Source organism: Rattus norvegicus, chromosome 8 (genome assembly GCF_021556685.1).
Source record: "Rattus norvegicus strain SHRSP/BbbUtx chromosome 8, alternate assembly SHRSP_T2T, whole genome shotgun sequence".
NCBI classification, from domain to species: Eukaryota; Metazoa; Chordata; class Mammalia; order Rodentia; family Muridae; genus Rattus; species Rattus norvegicus.
The window spans coordinates 43,797,300-43,814,381 of NC_141541.1; the positions used below are offsets into that span (position 1 = coordinate 43,797,300).

At 37.7% G+C, this 17,082-nt stretch overlaps 1 protein-coding gene across 1 annotated transcript; it reads left to right on the top strand.

Moving 5' to 3' along the window:
• The first annotated feature begins 15,887 nt into the window (after positions 1-15,887).
• On the top strand, positions 15,888-16,823 carry Or8b9 (olfactory receptor family 8 subfamily B member 9). The gene has a single exon (NM_001000966.1). The coding sequence runs from the start codon at positions 15,888-15,890 to the stop codon at positions 16,821-16,823; it is 936 nt and encodes a 311-aa protein (NP_001000966.1).
• Positions 16,824-17,082: the final 259 nt, after the last annotated feature.

Genomic DNA, 17,082 nt, shown 5'->3' on the forward strand with positions numbered 1-17,082 from the left:
CTTTACTTTTTATTAATAGCTAATAGTAATGGTGAATCATTTTTCACTTCTTGTTTAGCAGGCAAGCCAGCACTAATCAGTTAATTTCTTTGTCTTTAAGGGTATTATTTTCAATAGTCATTGTACCTTCAACAGTATTTGTTTCTACAGTGTCTTCTTGGTTGTCACCAATAAATCATCATTGAGTAAGTATGTTGTTAAGTGCCAGGCACTGTCTTCACCCAGCTTGTGAGCCTGTGTGACAATCTTTTCACCCAACTGAGAATGGTTCAGTCTCCAGTCCTTGTCTTACTGCTTTTCACTAGGGCACAGTTGATATACTTGGCTTTGGTCTAGGTCCTCTGAGAGGTGGGTACCAAGACAAGACAGGTCATGCCATCTACCAGAGAAATAAGGGATGCTAAAAGAAGCTGGAAGAACCATCTGACTGGCAAGGCTGATGATACAGCCAGAGGATCCTTAAATATCTTAAGTTTCACTTCAGTCTTTACTATTCTGCCTGCTTTACTGTCACTCTGTCTGAAGGAGAAGCTAGATTGTTTGTAAATGTGAATGATAACCAAGTCCTTTTAAATAAGGGTGACTGTTGGAGGTTGGTATGGTGATGCTTGAATTCATATGCTAAATTCTGTACCCCAAGATCTGGTTGCCCCAAGATGAGTGAATTCTTATATACACCATCCATCTTTTGTTGTGCAAACCTTACTCCCCAATTTAAAACCATTGGTTAAATAAAAATGGCAACAGCAAATTACTATAGAGAAGAGAGGTGGATGAGTTTTCAGTTACCTGACTGGAGGGTTGCACATAGGGTCTACAAGAAGGAGAAAGGAGAAAGTGAGAGAAGAAGCACGGAGGAGGAGAAGACAGAGAGAAAGGTAGTCTCCATTAGTCATGATGGACCAGCAGAAAATGCAGTGAAATGCCTACCTACCCAGAACATGAGACTGCTGGGGCAGAAATAACCCAGGGAGATTCAAACTGCAAGCATTTGGGGAGCACAGTTAGTGAAGTAGCTACTCTACGGTTAGAGAATTAGATTATGGGTCATCCACCAGTCATTGTGCAGAGAGCCTAATAAATAAGTCATAGTTTGAGCCTCATCCCTTTGAAGCTAGCTGGGGACAAGCATAATGTGCTTTACCTTATAGGTAACCTCAGCCACACCTCCTGAAGTAGTCTATCTGAGTAGTACTGATTATGATTACTCTAAACACTAGTGTTTATTTTATTTAGAACATTCTTAAAAGAGAAAATTCAGTGTAAAGAAAAAGTTATAGCCACTCATCAGTGTTTGTAATGTGCTGGAGTAAAACACTTAACGACAATAAATAGCACAGGAGATGGAAGGGGAGGTAATGTCACACAATGCATAATTGGCCACGCTGCTATTTCAAAGTGAAGTTTGTTGAGATAAAGCTGCATATCTCTAAAACTATAATTAGCAACAACTAGTAAGATTAGATACTAACTGGAAAGATGAAGCAAAGTACTAAACAAATCTAAAAGAAGGCATGAAAAGAAAGGAGAAAAAGTAACCAAGATCAGACAAGATGGGATGAATAGAAAACAAATAGCAAGACTGTGTTGCTTGCTCAATAATTACAGTATACACATATAATCTAAACATGCCAAATAAGGGACAGAAAAGTTAAATTGGGCAATGAAAAATCAAATTAGGTACATTTAAAAATGAACATTAAACATTAACATTCAAAACATTAAATAGGAAAATTTCTCAAAAATTATGGGAAGCACTATAGAAATTCCTTTAAAAACTAAAAATAAAACCACCATATGATTCAGCAATATCATTACTGGGTAAATGATCCAAAGGCTAAAATTATTATATTAAAAAGATATCTGTGTCTTTATGTTTACTATAGCACCATTCATAATAATTATAGAATAACCAAGGTTTCCATCATTCCGTAGATGAATTAAAAAAAAGGTAATTGGAGAATCCAATTTGGTTGCATAATCATCAAATACTGTAGTTAGGGCAATATGGGTAGAAATGGAGGTCATTATGTTAAATAAAATAATACATGCATAGGAAGACAATTTCCACATGTTTTTACTCACTGAAATTGAAAAATCAATCTTACAGAAGGCCACAGAAGAGAAGAGGGGTGGAAAGATGTTAGACAAGGACCAAAACACATGGGTAGGAGGATTGGTGATAGTTTACTAGAGCTTAATAGGGTAACTACAAGTTAAGATAAAAACATGTGATAGATTTCACAATAATTAGTAGTATAACAGTTCCCTGAATACAGGAACGTTAGTGATGGGAACACTAGTAAGCACCTTAATCAGGTTACTATGCTCTGCATGCATGTATCATAGTATCATACTGTTCCCCATAAATATATCCGAGTATGTATCATAGCTCAAAAAAGTGAAAGTAGAAAAAAATGAGGGACATAACCAAATCATGGAAAGTTTTTAATAGCTATATTAAGTTTTGACACAATGGACATCAGGATATGAAATTTACAACCAAATATTATTAGAGACATTTTACAATAACTCTTGCCAATTGAAGAGTGCTTGTCTCATATGTGCAAGGCCTGGGACAGTCCTGAGAGCAACAGGAAGTCAGGAGTAAGAAAGGGAGTAGAGGAAAAGAAAAAGAGAAAGAAGGAGGGGGAGAGCAAGGGTGAAGATGAATAATTGAAGTCAACTTAGAACTTCAAACACATTAAACAAACATGGAGAAAGCTGAAAAAACATAGAGAAAAATTCAAATTTTATGTTGGTGTTGTCAACGATAACTGACAAACCATGTAGACAAATGGTAGGCACAAAACAGTACTATCAACTTGCATGAAGAGGGTGACATTATGTAACATTTTACCAAACAACAATAAAATCCACACTTTTTTCAAGTGTACATGGAAAAAAAATCATAAACACAGACCATATGCCGAGACATTAAACAAGTTTCAATAAATTTAAGAGTACCAAAAACATACAAAATATGTTCTCTTCCTACTGTGAAATTAAATTAGAAACTAAGAGCGGATCTCTGCAACATCTCTGCACATATGGATTAAACCAACCGTACACTTCTAAAGAACATAATTGCTGGAAAACAAAACCCACAAGGAACATTAAGAAATACTTTAGAGCTAAATACAAACAAAAAAGTTGAACATTGTATGATTTAGCTAAATTGTTTTTTATAATTCTAAGTATCTGTATTATAGGAGAAAAAAATTTAAATCAAGAGCCAATAATTCACATGCCCCAACCTGTAAATAGAAAAAATAGTGTAAATAGAAGAAAATAATTAAGATACAGTATAATTAGTGAAATAGAATATCAAATATTAATAAAGAAAAATCAATCAAAGAATGTAGGTATTTTAAGAGATCAATAAACGTTTTTGCTATATTGATCACGAAAGATACAAAATAAGAACTAATAATGTCATTAATGAAGGGAACCAATCACTGCAAATATTAGACATTAAAAATAGTTTAATATTGTGAATAAGCCATACTAATAACTTAACAACCTAAAGACACTGGAAAATTATTTAAAAGATGCAAATTAGTAAAATTCATGAGAAGAAACTCAAATTAGTCTTTAAATTATGTTAAGTAAATGAAATCTGTTCTTAAAAATCTTTCTCATGCCTTAACATGGCTTTGATGTTGAAATCTTAGAAACACTTTGCATTAATATATAGGTAAAGAGTGAGGTGAAGGAAGCTGGACTCTGGAAATGAGTCTACAATGTATTACTCCTCTTTTTGGGGGAGAGAGTTCAATCTAGTGTTATGGACCTAACAAATATTTACAAAAGGCAGGCTTTACACCTCACTCCTATCTGCAGGAGTGGCATTACTCTCCCTGAGTTTACCATAGGACTATCATATCTCAGTGGTATTAGGACAAGTTCCCCAAGTTCACACAACTAAGGAATTGCTGAGGTGGAACTGCTTGCAGCCAGTTTGCCACCTGATCATTCTATTGGTTACTATTTTCAGCCTTTTAATTTAAAAGTTTTCTTGATAAATTTTCCTTCTCCCATTTTCTGAGTGCTTTTGAAAAGTTTCATCCTTAGTCTTCAACCTTCAGGTTAAGTGTTGCGCTCAGACTTATTCCCCATTCATCAGCCATCTCCGTTGAGCTGATTCTCCAGTTCGTATTTTGACCTCTTCTCCTTCAAGATCTGTTTTCCAAGGCTGAATTTTTACTTTTTATTTCCATTTCCAGGTTTAGGCCAGCATTTTATGATCAATTGTTCCTCAAGTCCAAGTCTTTGCCCTTCCTGATACTTATTCATGTTTGGGACCTGTTTGAGCTTCTGTAGGATCTATAATTTTATTGAGACACTGATTTGTGTTTCTTTTCTTCCTGCTCTTCAAATCACAGAGGCAGCCTTCTTGTAACTTCATGATGTCATCTTTTAACACCGTTTTGCCTTGATATTTGTGCTGCTTATGAACTCTCATGGATCACCTTCCCCCATTTAGGTGATGGTACACATCATTTTAATCTAAATATCTGTTTCATGTACAGGTATAGATTATAGTAATGAAAGTGCAAAGATAAAATTTCAAATTATTTTCTGCTCCTGTAAATGTAGTTGTAAATCCATGGTTTGGTAGCTCTGAGGCTCCAGGGTGAACTTCCTGCTACTATTTTGCTGAATGAATAGAGTATCAAACTTCCCTCTAAATTCAAACATCTGTACCCATAGATTAGTGCAGCTCTCCAGGAAGTTTCTTTGTCCACTGGATGACTGTTTACCTGTAGAAACTCGCAATTGTTTAAAGTATAGAGAATATTGTCAGTGAAATGCCTAGCCACAAATGGGATACCATGTGACATGCTCTTCTCTCAGAGGCTAGAGACGATTGCAGAAGAAAGGGCAGGGAGATGGTAAGAGCTGGAGGTCTAGGATAGTCAGAAAGGAAAACTGTCTGCCAGACATGACTGGGACTGCTGCACTCATGAAATCACAGAAATTATAACTGCCTGTTGAAGACCTGAACAGTTTCAAGACAGTTCATATTTCAGGAGGGAATGTGGAAGTCTTCACTGGCCCCCACTATGAACTAAGGATTTATTGACAGTTGATCTATGGGAAGGAGAGTCAGTTTTTCTTTAAGGATATTGCGTCTGGTAGGTCAACTGTGTTCCAGTGGAAAGCCCTAAAACGATGGGCATGTGGGCAACCTAAATTAGACTTGGTGGTTCATAAAAAAAAAGATACATGAAGTTTGGAGAGAGTAGGGATGGATTTTGGAGGAATTATGAGGATGGTTGGCGGGTGAATATAGTCAAGATATAGTGTATGCACATATATAATTCTTAAAGAATTAAATATTAAATATTAAAATATTTTCTGTGATGCATATCTTAAGAGCAGGCCTGTAACCCCAGTACTCAGCATGTAGTGGCAGGAGGACCAAGAGTTCAAGTTTATCCTCAGCTTTATAGAGTTTGATACCGGCTTGGGTACACACACACACACGCACACACACACACACACACACATGCACACACACACGAGGGAGAGAGAGAGAGAGAGAGAGAGAGAGAGAGAGAGAGAGAGAGAGAGAGAGAGAGAGAGAGAGAGAGAATTAGGAGAGGTTGAATAAAGATACCAGGCTCTTCAGCTGAAAAATAATCTTGGACATATTTCATATTGAAAGGGATTGATGCCAACAATTTTTTTCTTCTGAGACAGTAGATATAAAATGAGGCCAAGCTAGACAAGTCAGAACTTGAAAAGCATATTGTCCTTCCTTTCTACTTCTTCTTCAATAAGAAACTACACAGGAGGGTTTAAAAGGAGAAAAAAGAAAGGAGGAAATGATATAATTATATTATCTCAAAATAATAAAGTAAATAATTAAAAGTCAAAACAAAAGCAAAAGAGAAATTTAGAAATTGAGTAAAAGCTTTTTTTTTTTGATACAAATAAAACATGGCAACTTTTGTCTTTGTTGAATTCTGAGTGACAAGAGGGCATTGTTTTTGAGTGTTTTAGAAGAGAGGTCATCTCCATAGGACAGGAAATTAACAGAAAGATGAGAGCAAGTTCAGAACAAAAAAACATAAAAAATTCTTCAGTTGAGGGACATTAAAGTTGTTTTCAATTTCTGACTATTATGACTAAAACTGCAATGAAGAAGATTGAGCAAGTAAGTGTCCTCGTGATATGGTAGAGCACTCTTTGGGTATGTGCCCAAGAATGATATAGATGGGTCTTGAGGTAGATGGCTTACCATGTTTTTGAGGAATTGTCATATTAATTTCCATGGTTTATAAGTTTGCACCCACCAGCAATGGAAGAGTGTTTCCTTAACGCTGCATCCTCAATAGCTAAGCTGTTACATGTTTTCTTGATCTTAGCCATTCTAAGAGGTGTAAGACATAATCTCAGAGCAGTTTAGATCTGCATTTCCTTAATGCCTAAGGGTGTTGAGTGTCTCCTTAAGTGTCTCAGTCATTTGAGAATTCTCTGTTTATATCTGTACCCTATTTTTAAAAATTCATTATTTTGATATCTAGTTTCTTGAGTTCTTTATATATTTTGGATATCATTACTCTATTGGATTGTAGTTGGTAAAACCTTTTTCCCTTTCTGTAGGATGCTGCATTCTCCTGTTGACGCTGTCCTATGCCTTACAGTAGCTTTTCCGTTTCATGAGGTTCCATTCATTACTTGGTATTAAGGCCTACATCATCCCCTATGCCAGTGTGTTCAAGGCTGTTTCCCAATTTTTCTTGTATTAGGTTCATGTGGAGGGCTTTGATCTATTTAGAGGTGAATGTTCTACAGGGTGATGGGTAGAGGGATCTATTTGGATTCTTCCACATGAAGCCTTCCAGTTTGATCAGCATCATTTGTTGAAGATGGCATTTTTAAATTTTGTTTCCCAGTGTGTATTTCTGTCTTCTTTATAAAAATCAGGTGTTGATAAGTATGTGGATTTATGTCTGGGTCTTCAATTGAGTTCTATTGATCAACCTGTTTGTATTTTTACCAATACCATGCTGTTTTTATTATTATTATTATATCTTTGTAGTACAACTTAAAATGGGGATAGTGTTAACTCATATAATTCTTTCGTTATTTAGAATTGTTTTAACTATCTTGGAGTCTTTTGTATTTCTATATGAGGCTGATAATTGTCCTTTCAAGGTCTCTGCATAATTGTGTTGTAATTTCGATGGGGAATTTATTGAATCTGTAGATTGCTTTTGGTAAGATGGCCATTTTTACTACATTAATTCTACTGACATCCATGAGCATGGGAGATCTTTCCATATTCTGAAATCTTCAGTTTCTTTTTTATTTTATTCAGTGACTTGAAGTTTTTTATCAGATAAGTTATCTTGCTTAGTTAGAGACATCCCAAGATATTTTATTTTGCTTGAGGCTATTGTGAAAGTTGTTATTTCTCTGATTTTTTTCTCAAATTTTCACTTGTATAAAGGAAGGCAACTGATTTTTGTGAGTTAATTTTGTATATAGCTACTTTGTTCAAAGTGTTTTTCAGCTGTTGGATTTTCCTGGTGGAAGTTTTCTGATTATTTATATATACTATTTTCTTAGTTGGGTTTTCTGTTGCTGTGAAGAGACACCATGACCAGAGCAATAGGAAAACAATTGGAACTGGCTTATAATTTTGATTTTGGTTATTATCCTCATGGTGGGAAGCATAGCAGGGTGCAGGCAGACATGGTGCTGGAGAAGGAGCTGGAGAAGATCAGCAGGCAGGAAGACTTCCAAAGAGCCTGGCTTGAGCATCACAGACCAAAAAGCCTGCCCCAGTGATACACTTCCTCTTAACAACTCCACACCTACTGGAACAGGGCCACACCTCCTAATCCGACTACTTCCTATGAGCCTATGAGCCTTTTCTTTCAAGCCACCACAACCATTATATTATCTACAAATAAAGATGCTTTGACTTCCTCCTTTCCAATTTGTATGCCACTGATCTCCTCCAGTTGTCTTATTGCTCTAGCTAAGACTTCACGAATTATATTGAATAGACATGGGAAAGTGGACAACCTTGTCTTGTTCCTGAGTTTAGTGGGATTACTTTGAGTGTCAAGAGCCATTTTGACTGCTCTCTGTGAAAGCCTGCCTGTCAGGCAAGTCAAGTCAGGCCAAGGTCTTCTGACAGATTTCCTGGCCTGTTGATGTGTGGATCAATAAGAGGGGATACACATGAAGCTCAAGGTGAGGAGCTGAATGTTCTGTTACTCTTGGAGGAAGGAACAAGACAGGAGATGGAGGCCTTTGGGTGGGTACAGATAAGGAATGTATGTTAGCCATTGTTTCTGCTGGCCGGTGACTTTGTTTCCCACATTGCTGTAAAGTATATAAAGTCTAAGAGAATTAGGGGCTGATGCAGCACTAACTGGACAGTTCCCCCGACTTCTAACCTTTGTCTCTGAGTCTTCTTTTCTATCTTTTCTATAATCCTCACTTCCCCCTCAGAAGACTGCTTGACTTTGTACCGGCCGGACAAGTGCATTTGAGCTTCTCTCTATTTAGGTTGATATTGGCTATGGCCTTGCTGTAAAGTACCTATGTTAGATTTAGGTATGTCCCTTGTGCCCTAATCTCTCCAGAACTTTTATCATGAAGGGGTATTGGATTTGTTAAAGGCATTTTCTGCATCTAATAAGATAGTCATGTGGTTTTTCTCTTTCAGTTTTTTTAATGAGGTGGTGGTTTACATTTATTGGTTATTATGTACATTGAACCATTCCTACATCTCTGGATTGAAGCCTACTTGATTATGTTGGATGATCATTTTGATACGATTTAGATTTGGTTTGAAAGTATTTTATTGAGTTTTTTTTTGCATCTATGTTCATAAGAAAAATTGGTCTGTAATTCTCTTTGTTGAGTCTTTTGTGGTTTGACTATCAGGGTAACTGTAGACTTGTAAAGTGAATTGAGCAATGTTCCTCTGTTTCTATTTTCTGGAATAATTTGAAGAGTGTTTGAAACAAGTCTTCTTTCAAAGGCTGGTAGAATCTGTGCTAAAACCATCTGGCCCTGGAATGTTTTTTCTTTTTTTTGATGGAAGATTCTCAGTGACTGCTTTTATTTCACTAGGAGTTATAGGTCTGTTTAAGTTGCTTATCTGATCTTGATTTAACTTTGTTACATAGTTGTATGAAGAAAATTGCCGATTTCTTTTAGATCTTCCAATTTGGCTCAGTACAGGTTTTAAAAAAAGTCTTTATGATTCTCTGGCTGATTTTGGTGTCTGTTGTTGTGTCCCACTTTCCATCTTTAATTTTAGAAATTGGATATTTTTCTCTTCTTTTAGTTAATTTGGATAGAGGTTTGCCCATCTTATTGATTTTCTCAAAGAACAACTCTTCCCTCCATTGATTCTTTGTAGTTTTTGGTTTGTTTCTATTTTAATGATTTCAGCACTGAATTTGATTATTTTTTGCCATTACCTCTTTTAAGTATGATTTATTCATTTTATTCTAGAGCTTTTAGGTGTGCTGTTAAGTTACTAGTATGAGACTTTTCAATTTTTTTTTATGTAGGCAGGTAGTTATATGAACTTCTTTCTTAGAACCGCCATCTTTGTGTCTCATTGTTTAGGTATGCTATGCATTCATTTCCACTCAAGTCTAAGAAGTCCTTTTTCTTTCTTAATTTCTGTCTTGATATATGTTTTTATTTAGTGGTATGCTGTTCATTTTTCCTTGAGTTTGTAAAAATTTTTATTCTTTCTGTTCTTCTTGATATTTAGCTTTCTTACGGTTTTACTGCTGTGAACAGACACCATGATCAAGGCAAGTCTTATGAAGGACAACTTTTAATTGGGGTTGACTTACAGGTTCAGAGGTTCGGTCTATCATCAAGGTAGAAACATGGCAGCATTTAGGCAGATATGGTACAGGAGAAGCTGAGAGTTCTACATCTTCATCTGAAGGCTGCTAGCAGAATACTGACTTCCAGGCAGTTAAGATGAGGGTCTTAAAGCCCACACCCATAGGAACACACCTATTCCAACAAGGCCACACCTTCTAATAGTGCCACACCCTTATCTGAGCATATAAAAATCACAACACCAGCTTTCATCCAGGGTGGTCTGATAGGATGAAGGCTGTTATTTCAATTTTCTTGTATGTGTTTAGGCTTAGGCTTGCTTTCTGACTAAGTATGTGGTCAATTTTGCAGAATGTTGTATGAGATACAGATATGAAGTTATAGTCTTTGTGTGTGTGTATTTGGGGGAAATATTCAAATATCTGTTAGGTCTACTTTGTTTGTAATGTTTAGTTAATACCAGCATATCTCTGCTTAGTTTTTGTCTGGTAAGAGTCAGGTCCTGAAGTCTCCAACTATCAATGTGTGTGGGTCAATTTGTGTTTCAAGCTGTAGTAGTGTTTCTTTTATCGGGTGTGCATGGATTTGGTGCATAGATGTTAAGAATTACAATGTTCTTTTTAGTTCTGGTATGAAATCTATTTTGTCAGATATTAAAATGGCTATACAAGCTTGTTCCTCAGGTCAATTTTTCTTGGAATATCTTTTTCATACTTTCTTTATGACATGATGTCTATCCTTGATGTTAAGGTGTGCTTTTTAGATGCAGCAGAATGATGGATCCTGTTTTCATATCTAATCTCTTAGTCTGTGTCTTTTAATCAGGGAAGTGAGACTATTTATAATGAGCGATATTGGTGAGTGATGTTTATTGATTCTTCTTATTTTGTTGTTGTAGTGTGTGTGTTTACCCCTTTCGATTTGGTAATCTGGGATTATTTATTCCTTGTGTTTCCCCTTTTTCTTTGTTGATTCTTATTTAACATTTTTTCTTGGATATTTTATGTATTTACATTTCAAATGTTATCCTCTTTCTCCCTCTCCCATACTCCCTTCCCCCCTTCTTCTATGATACTCCTTGTATTTTCTTGAGTGTGGTTAACCTCTTCAGGTGGTCACTGGGGTTCCCACGTGTGATCGTTTGAATAGGAATGACCCCCAAAGACTCATGTGTTTGAGTGCTTGCCCCATAGGGATTGGTGATATTAGAAGGTGTAGCCTTGTTGGAGTGGGTGCAGCCTTCTGGAGGAATTATATCACTGTGCAGTTGGCTTTGAGGTCTTCTATGCTCAAGGTATACCCAGTGTGACAGTCTCTTGCTGCCTGAAGATCAAGATTAAGAACTCTCAGCTCCTTCTTCAGTACCATATCTGCCTGAATGCTGCCATGCTTCTCGTCCTGATAATAGACCAAACACCCGAAACTGTAAACCAGCTCCAATTAAATATTTTCCTTTATAAGAGTTGCTGTGGTCATGGTATCTTTTTATAGCAATCAAACCCTAAAACACAACATAAAATGTTTGTCCAGGTATTGGGAGGAGAAAGTCCAGGAAGTGATGGTGGTGGGCACTTCCACAGGAGAGAGGAAAGTAGGATGTTCTACCAGGATCTTCTTAGTTCCCTGAGAATGGAGGCAGAATGCCTGTTGGGGCTGAGAGCTGGGATAAAGTAATGAGCTTGGGGTAGGAAGTTTGGAGAGGTAGATCTGTGTGATATACTGGAGATGGGGTGGGAGGGTTGGGCTCTGCAAAAGATTACCTGGTACAGAATTGAGAATAAGGCTGGAGGATAAGATTTGGGGGAACAGAAGGAGAGATGAAAATCTGAAGTTAGCTTACCTGTTTCACTGATCAGAGTGGTCTGTAGGTTCCCAGGGAATGGCTGCTGGAGTTGTGGCCTAGGATAAAGCAGTGAGGTGGGGGAGGGAAGTTAGGTAGGGAAGATCTGTGTGATCCCTTGGAGATGAGGGAAGATGGCAGGGGGTGGTCTCAGCAGGCGGTCTGCTGTAAGGCTAGAGATGAGATGGGGTGGGGGTAGGGATTTGAGAAGGGAGGCTATGTGTGAAGATCTGTAGTTTGCTTGCCTGCTTCCCTTGCTGGAGTCACAGAGGATAATTTTAAAGCCATAGGATGAGATATCCAGTGTGTAGAGGAGGCATAGATCATCGAGAACTGGAGCCTGGAAGTTTTGGAATAAAAGAAGGAGAAAACAGATGGGTGATGCCTCTATCAGATCACAAACCTTTAGGAAACAAGTCATTTCCTTTGAACCTTTTACTTAGCATTTTGACATGATAAATGTGCATATTTTAATTAGTGCTGGTAGTGTAAGACTTCTTGGAAATGACATTAATCTATTCACATCCTAAGCTTCCAAATGAACTCACTTTGGATAAGGACAATTCAACTGTAGTCTTTCTCTGGGCAGGTCTGTTGAAGTTATAGCTTGGCTTTCTTTTGTGTGGAATGGACAAATCATTCTTTGCACAAACACACGCTATCTGATGATATGCCACACTCTTGGAGGCTAACCTATACACCATATGTGTAAAAGCTCTGCATTGCACATATGTTTGCCCTGATAAGCTTGCTATAATCTGTGTCTCACATACAATTTTCTATTTATAGTAAATCAAGCAAGGAAGCTATTAGACAAAGTTTTAAGTTTTGTGATGAGGGATGGTTTTGTTTCAGGAAATTTAATCAAGAATGCTATTTCCTTGCTTTCCTTTCATTATATTGCAGCAAGTTAACAGTAAAAAGATAGAGAAGCCCTGGTTTACTTGAAATAAAACTTTGATGCACAGAAATGAAGTTCCCATGGAAACCATTTGTGAACTGTTAAAATCCTCAGAAGAACTTTCTCTGGTTCTTACATCATGCACATAGGACTCGCCAAAGCGAGAGAGAATCAAATGTTTAGTGAATCCTTAAGGTCTCCCTACAACCCTTCACAATCTTCAAGAACTCTTGTGGGAAATTATATTTTAAAAATAATGATTAGACATTATATATTCCTTAAGTGTGTAGTGGGATTGAGAACAGAAGATGATGGCAGTCATCATTCTCAGTCTGAGATGTGGACAGTTATGTTAGTTGATCAATGAAACAGTTATGGCTGAGACCAAGCTGAGAGTTAGTAAATCCTCACTGAATGAGTGTGTGTGTGTGTGTGTGTGTGTGTGTGTGTGTGACATTTGTGTAGAAACTTATACTCTGCATTCTTTACCAGAGACTAAAGCTGATGAATTTCATAGTCAAGAAATTAGAAACAAAAGCTTTAGTTATCAAATTGTTTACATGATTTTAGCCAGAGTTAAGCTTAGAGACTTCTTGGAATTGTTTCAAAATTTTAATACAGAAATCCATCTTCCTAGACTCAGCTACCACTTCTATACATATGTTGTCTCACACACAAACACAGACACACATACACACACAGACACACACACACATACACAGACACACACACAGACAGACACAGACACACACACACAGACACACACACACATAGACACAAACAGACACAGACACAGACACAGACACACACACACACACACACACACACACACACACACACACACACACACACCTCTATAGAGTTGACTCATAATTGTCTTAAATCCTCAGCAATGTCTCCTGCCCATCTGTACTCTTACTAAATGCGGGACTTTCTCCCTTAGAGTCACTTTCTGAGTTAACTAATTGAATTTAAGTTTCCTGACAAAATGTTATGGCTTGGAGAGGGTCTTGTATCACACAGAGGATGTTGGCATGTTAGTTCAGTAACTGCTTTCCTCAAACACTTCTCAAATCTTGTTTTCAGATGTCGGATAACTCTAGTTAAAACCGGAATGTTTTTCCTCTTTCTATGTCTCTTGAGTGGTTTACACTTTTTCTCTTTATGAGGAAAAATATTTTTTTGTACTTGAATAATGTTCTACAAATACTCAATTTATTATTCTTCCCTAAACAGTGGCTCAGAAAATTTCTGGGATACAGCAGACGTGCAATGCCATTCTGGGTCAGTCATCAAATCCCTATTGCTAGACGTAGGAATAATGCCAGGTCTTTCAGACATTAACAAACAATAGGTATGTGGCAAGAAATTGTTTTTTTTTTTTTTTTTTCTGGAGCTGGGGACCGAACCCAGGGCCTGTGCTCGCTAGGCAAGCGCTCTACCACTGAGCTAAATCCACAACCCCAAGAAATTGTTTTTAAGGTTAGTCTGCTTGAGCAGATAATAGGATGAAATAATAAGTTTCTTTATATTTTAGCTTGGAGGTGGTCAAGTGATTTTTGTCACATGAACGAAATGGTTATCCTCCTCTTCTAATGTCTGACAGCCTCTGAATCGATTGTTTCTGCATCTAGTACTTTTTACCTTTCTTTAAAATGGCATATATATATATATATATATATATATACACACACACACTCTCTCTCTCTCTCTCTCTCTATATATATATATATGTATATAATATATACTTTCTAGAGCCTTCTAATTAATGACAGTTCTTCAGAGATCTTGTGGCCACTGATGGGGAGGCAGTGGAGGCAATAATTAAGACTGTAGACATTGGAGTTGGGGAGATCAGAGTGGACTCAAAATTCTGAAGTGAGCCTTCTTATTTATAAATCAATAGATTTAAAAATCAGTAGATGATGTAGTACATACTTATCGATGCTCTAAAGTATATCACCATTGTGTAATGGTTAAGTACAACTTGCTAACAAGTGCATTAACCTGGCCTCAGTGAGAGAAGATGTGCTGAATCCTCGAGAGACATGAGGCTCCAGGGAGTGGGGGAGGCCTGGTGGTGGTGGGAGCATCCTCTTAGGGACAGGGGGCATAGGAATGGGGTGAAGAATTGTGGGAGGGACAATAGCTGGATTGTAAATCAATCAATCAATCAATCAATTAAAAAAGACTATCTCTCATATCAAACAATGCATGCTTTTAACAGTCAATTATCTTCTGTATATTTCTAAGCAGAACACTTCAGCTTCCCAGCTCATATAAGAGTAGGCTTCAGAAATTAGTGCTGACATGATGCCTATCTCATTTAACTATATATAGTCGTAATTATGTGACTTAAATCCACTTCTTATCACTTCTATGCTAAAGCAAAAACATTTACCTGAAAATAAAATTCTCTTTGTCCCTGGGAAAAAAAAACCCTAATGTATCAGGTTGATATAAGTAGTAAACGAGGCAGAATGCTTTATTTGTCCATTGTAGCCGTGTGGTGCTAGGCACAATGCTTGGTGGATAGTAGGTGCTCTATACTAGAGGGTAAAAATGATTTTGACTTTAATGCACTGTTTTTAATAATGTTTTAAAAAGATGTAGTTTAAGGAAGAAATCCATTAAAGGCCACATGAAACATTAACAAGGGGGTAATGAGCATTACCTTAGGAAGGCGTCCACTGGGGCGATGGTCCTCAGGGAGCCTCTGAGACAAGCTCACTGGGATTTCCAACAAAAGGCACAGCTCCTTGTTGTTCACGGAGCTAGAGAAGGATGCTGTGCCTTTCCTAGTAACTGTCAGGGGGCCCATGGCAAACGCACAACCCAAGGGCAAGCTCTGCATCCGATGCTGCACGAGGACCAGGGTATGTTAGAGCTTTGTTTGTAAATGTGGAGAAGCAGAGATAGAGCCGTTGTCAACGCACACTGTCAGTTTTCTGTCCTCTAGACAATGTCCCTCGCCACCAGCAACAATATGGATGGGAGGTGGTAGAATGAGGCTCCAAGCTGAACCTGTGAGTATCTGCCTGACCCACAGCAGTCCTCCAGAGCAGTTAGAAGCTGGGCAGTTGTATTTCCTGTGCTTTAGTGACTCTGCAGCACTGTGACTTCTTGGTAGTTCCATAAGCCTTACCAGTAAAATCAGGTTTAGAAAGCGTTTGTTCCATAGTTAGTGTCAGTAGATGTTTTTGGTCCTTTATTCTCCCCCCTCCTCTGGCTTCCATGTACTTCTGTGGTATGTAACTACTCCTTCTTCCCCTTGACTCTTTCCCCCCTCACAGACACTCTGAGAGGAGAATGACTGCAGAGAACACCTCCTCGGTGGCAGAGTTCATCCTTGTTGGATTAACAGACCAGCCTGACCTCCAGATCCCACTCTTCATCCTCTTTCTCGGTTTCTACATGGTCACTCTGGTGGGGAACCTGGGCTTGATCACACTGATAGGGTTGAACTCTCACCTGCATATTCCCATGTACTTTTTCCTCCTCAACTTGTCCTTCATAGATTTCAGTTACTCTACTACACTTACCCCTAAAATGCTGGTGGGCTTTGTTGTGAGGAAGAACATCATCTCCTACGCAGGGTGTATGACTCAGTTCTTCTTCTTCTGTTTCTTTGTCTTTTCTGAGTCCTACATCTTGTCGGCAATGGCATACGACCGCTATGTTGCCATCTGTAAACCATTGTTGTATAGGGTCACCATGTCTCCCCAAGTGTGCTCATTCCTTTTGTCAGGCGTCTATGGGATGGGGGTTTTTGGGGCTGTGGCCCATATGGGAAACTTACAGTTTATAACCTTCTGTGCTGACAACATCATTAACCACTATATGTGTGACATCATTCCCCTCCTTGAGCTGTCCTGCAATAGCTCTTACATCAATTTGTTGGTGGTTTTTATTGTTGTAACCATTGGCATTGGAGTACCCATTGTTACCATTTTTATATCTTATGGCTTCATCCTCTCTAGCATTCTCCACATTAGTTCCAAGGAAGGCAGGTCCAAAGCCTTTAGTACCTGCACTTCTCATATTATTGTAGTGTCTCTCTTTTTTGGGTCAGGAGCTTTTATGTATCTCAAACCACCTTCTAGTTTGCCTCTGGATCAGGGAAAAGTGTCCTCTGTTTTCTATACTGCTGTAGTGCCCATGTTCAATCCATTAATCTATAGCCTGAGGAATAAGGATGTCAAAATTGCTCTGAAGAAAACCTTGAGCAGAAAAAATTTCTCTTAAAAGTACATTAGAAGTAACCCCCAAAGCTTTATTAAGATTAAAAAAAATATTATTTCTTAGTAAAAGAAATGAGGGGAAGTGTTATACCAACAGGAAAACAAAATCTTGTTTTTATGAAGATTTAAATCTGCCTAGTCAGCTGTCTCAATTATTCTTCCTTTTGTAGATATTGTTTCATAATGATAAAATATATCTTAAAAGTAAACTAATATAAGCATTTCATATCAGGTGCTGCCCGTTCTGGTTTCTAAAGGCTCTC

What these genes read in the sequence shown, in the direction of transcription:
- Or8b9 (NM_001000966.1), top strand. Translation starts at nt 15,888, where the DNA reads ATGACTGCAGAGAACACCTCCTCGGTGGCAGAGTTCATCCTTGTTGGA.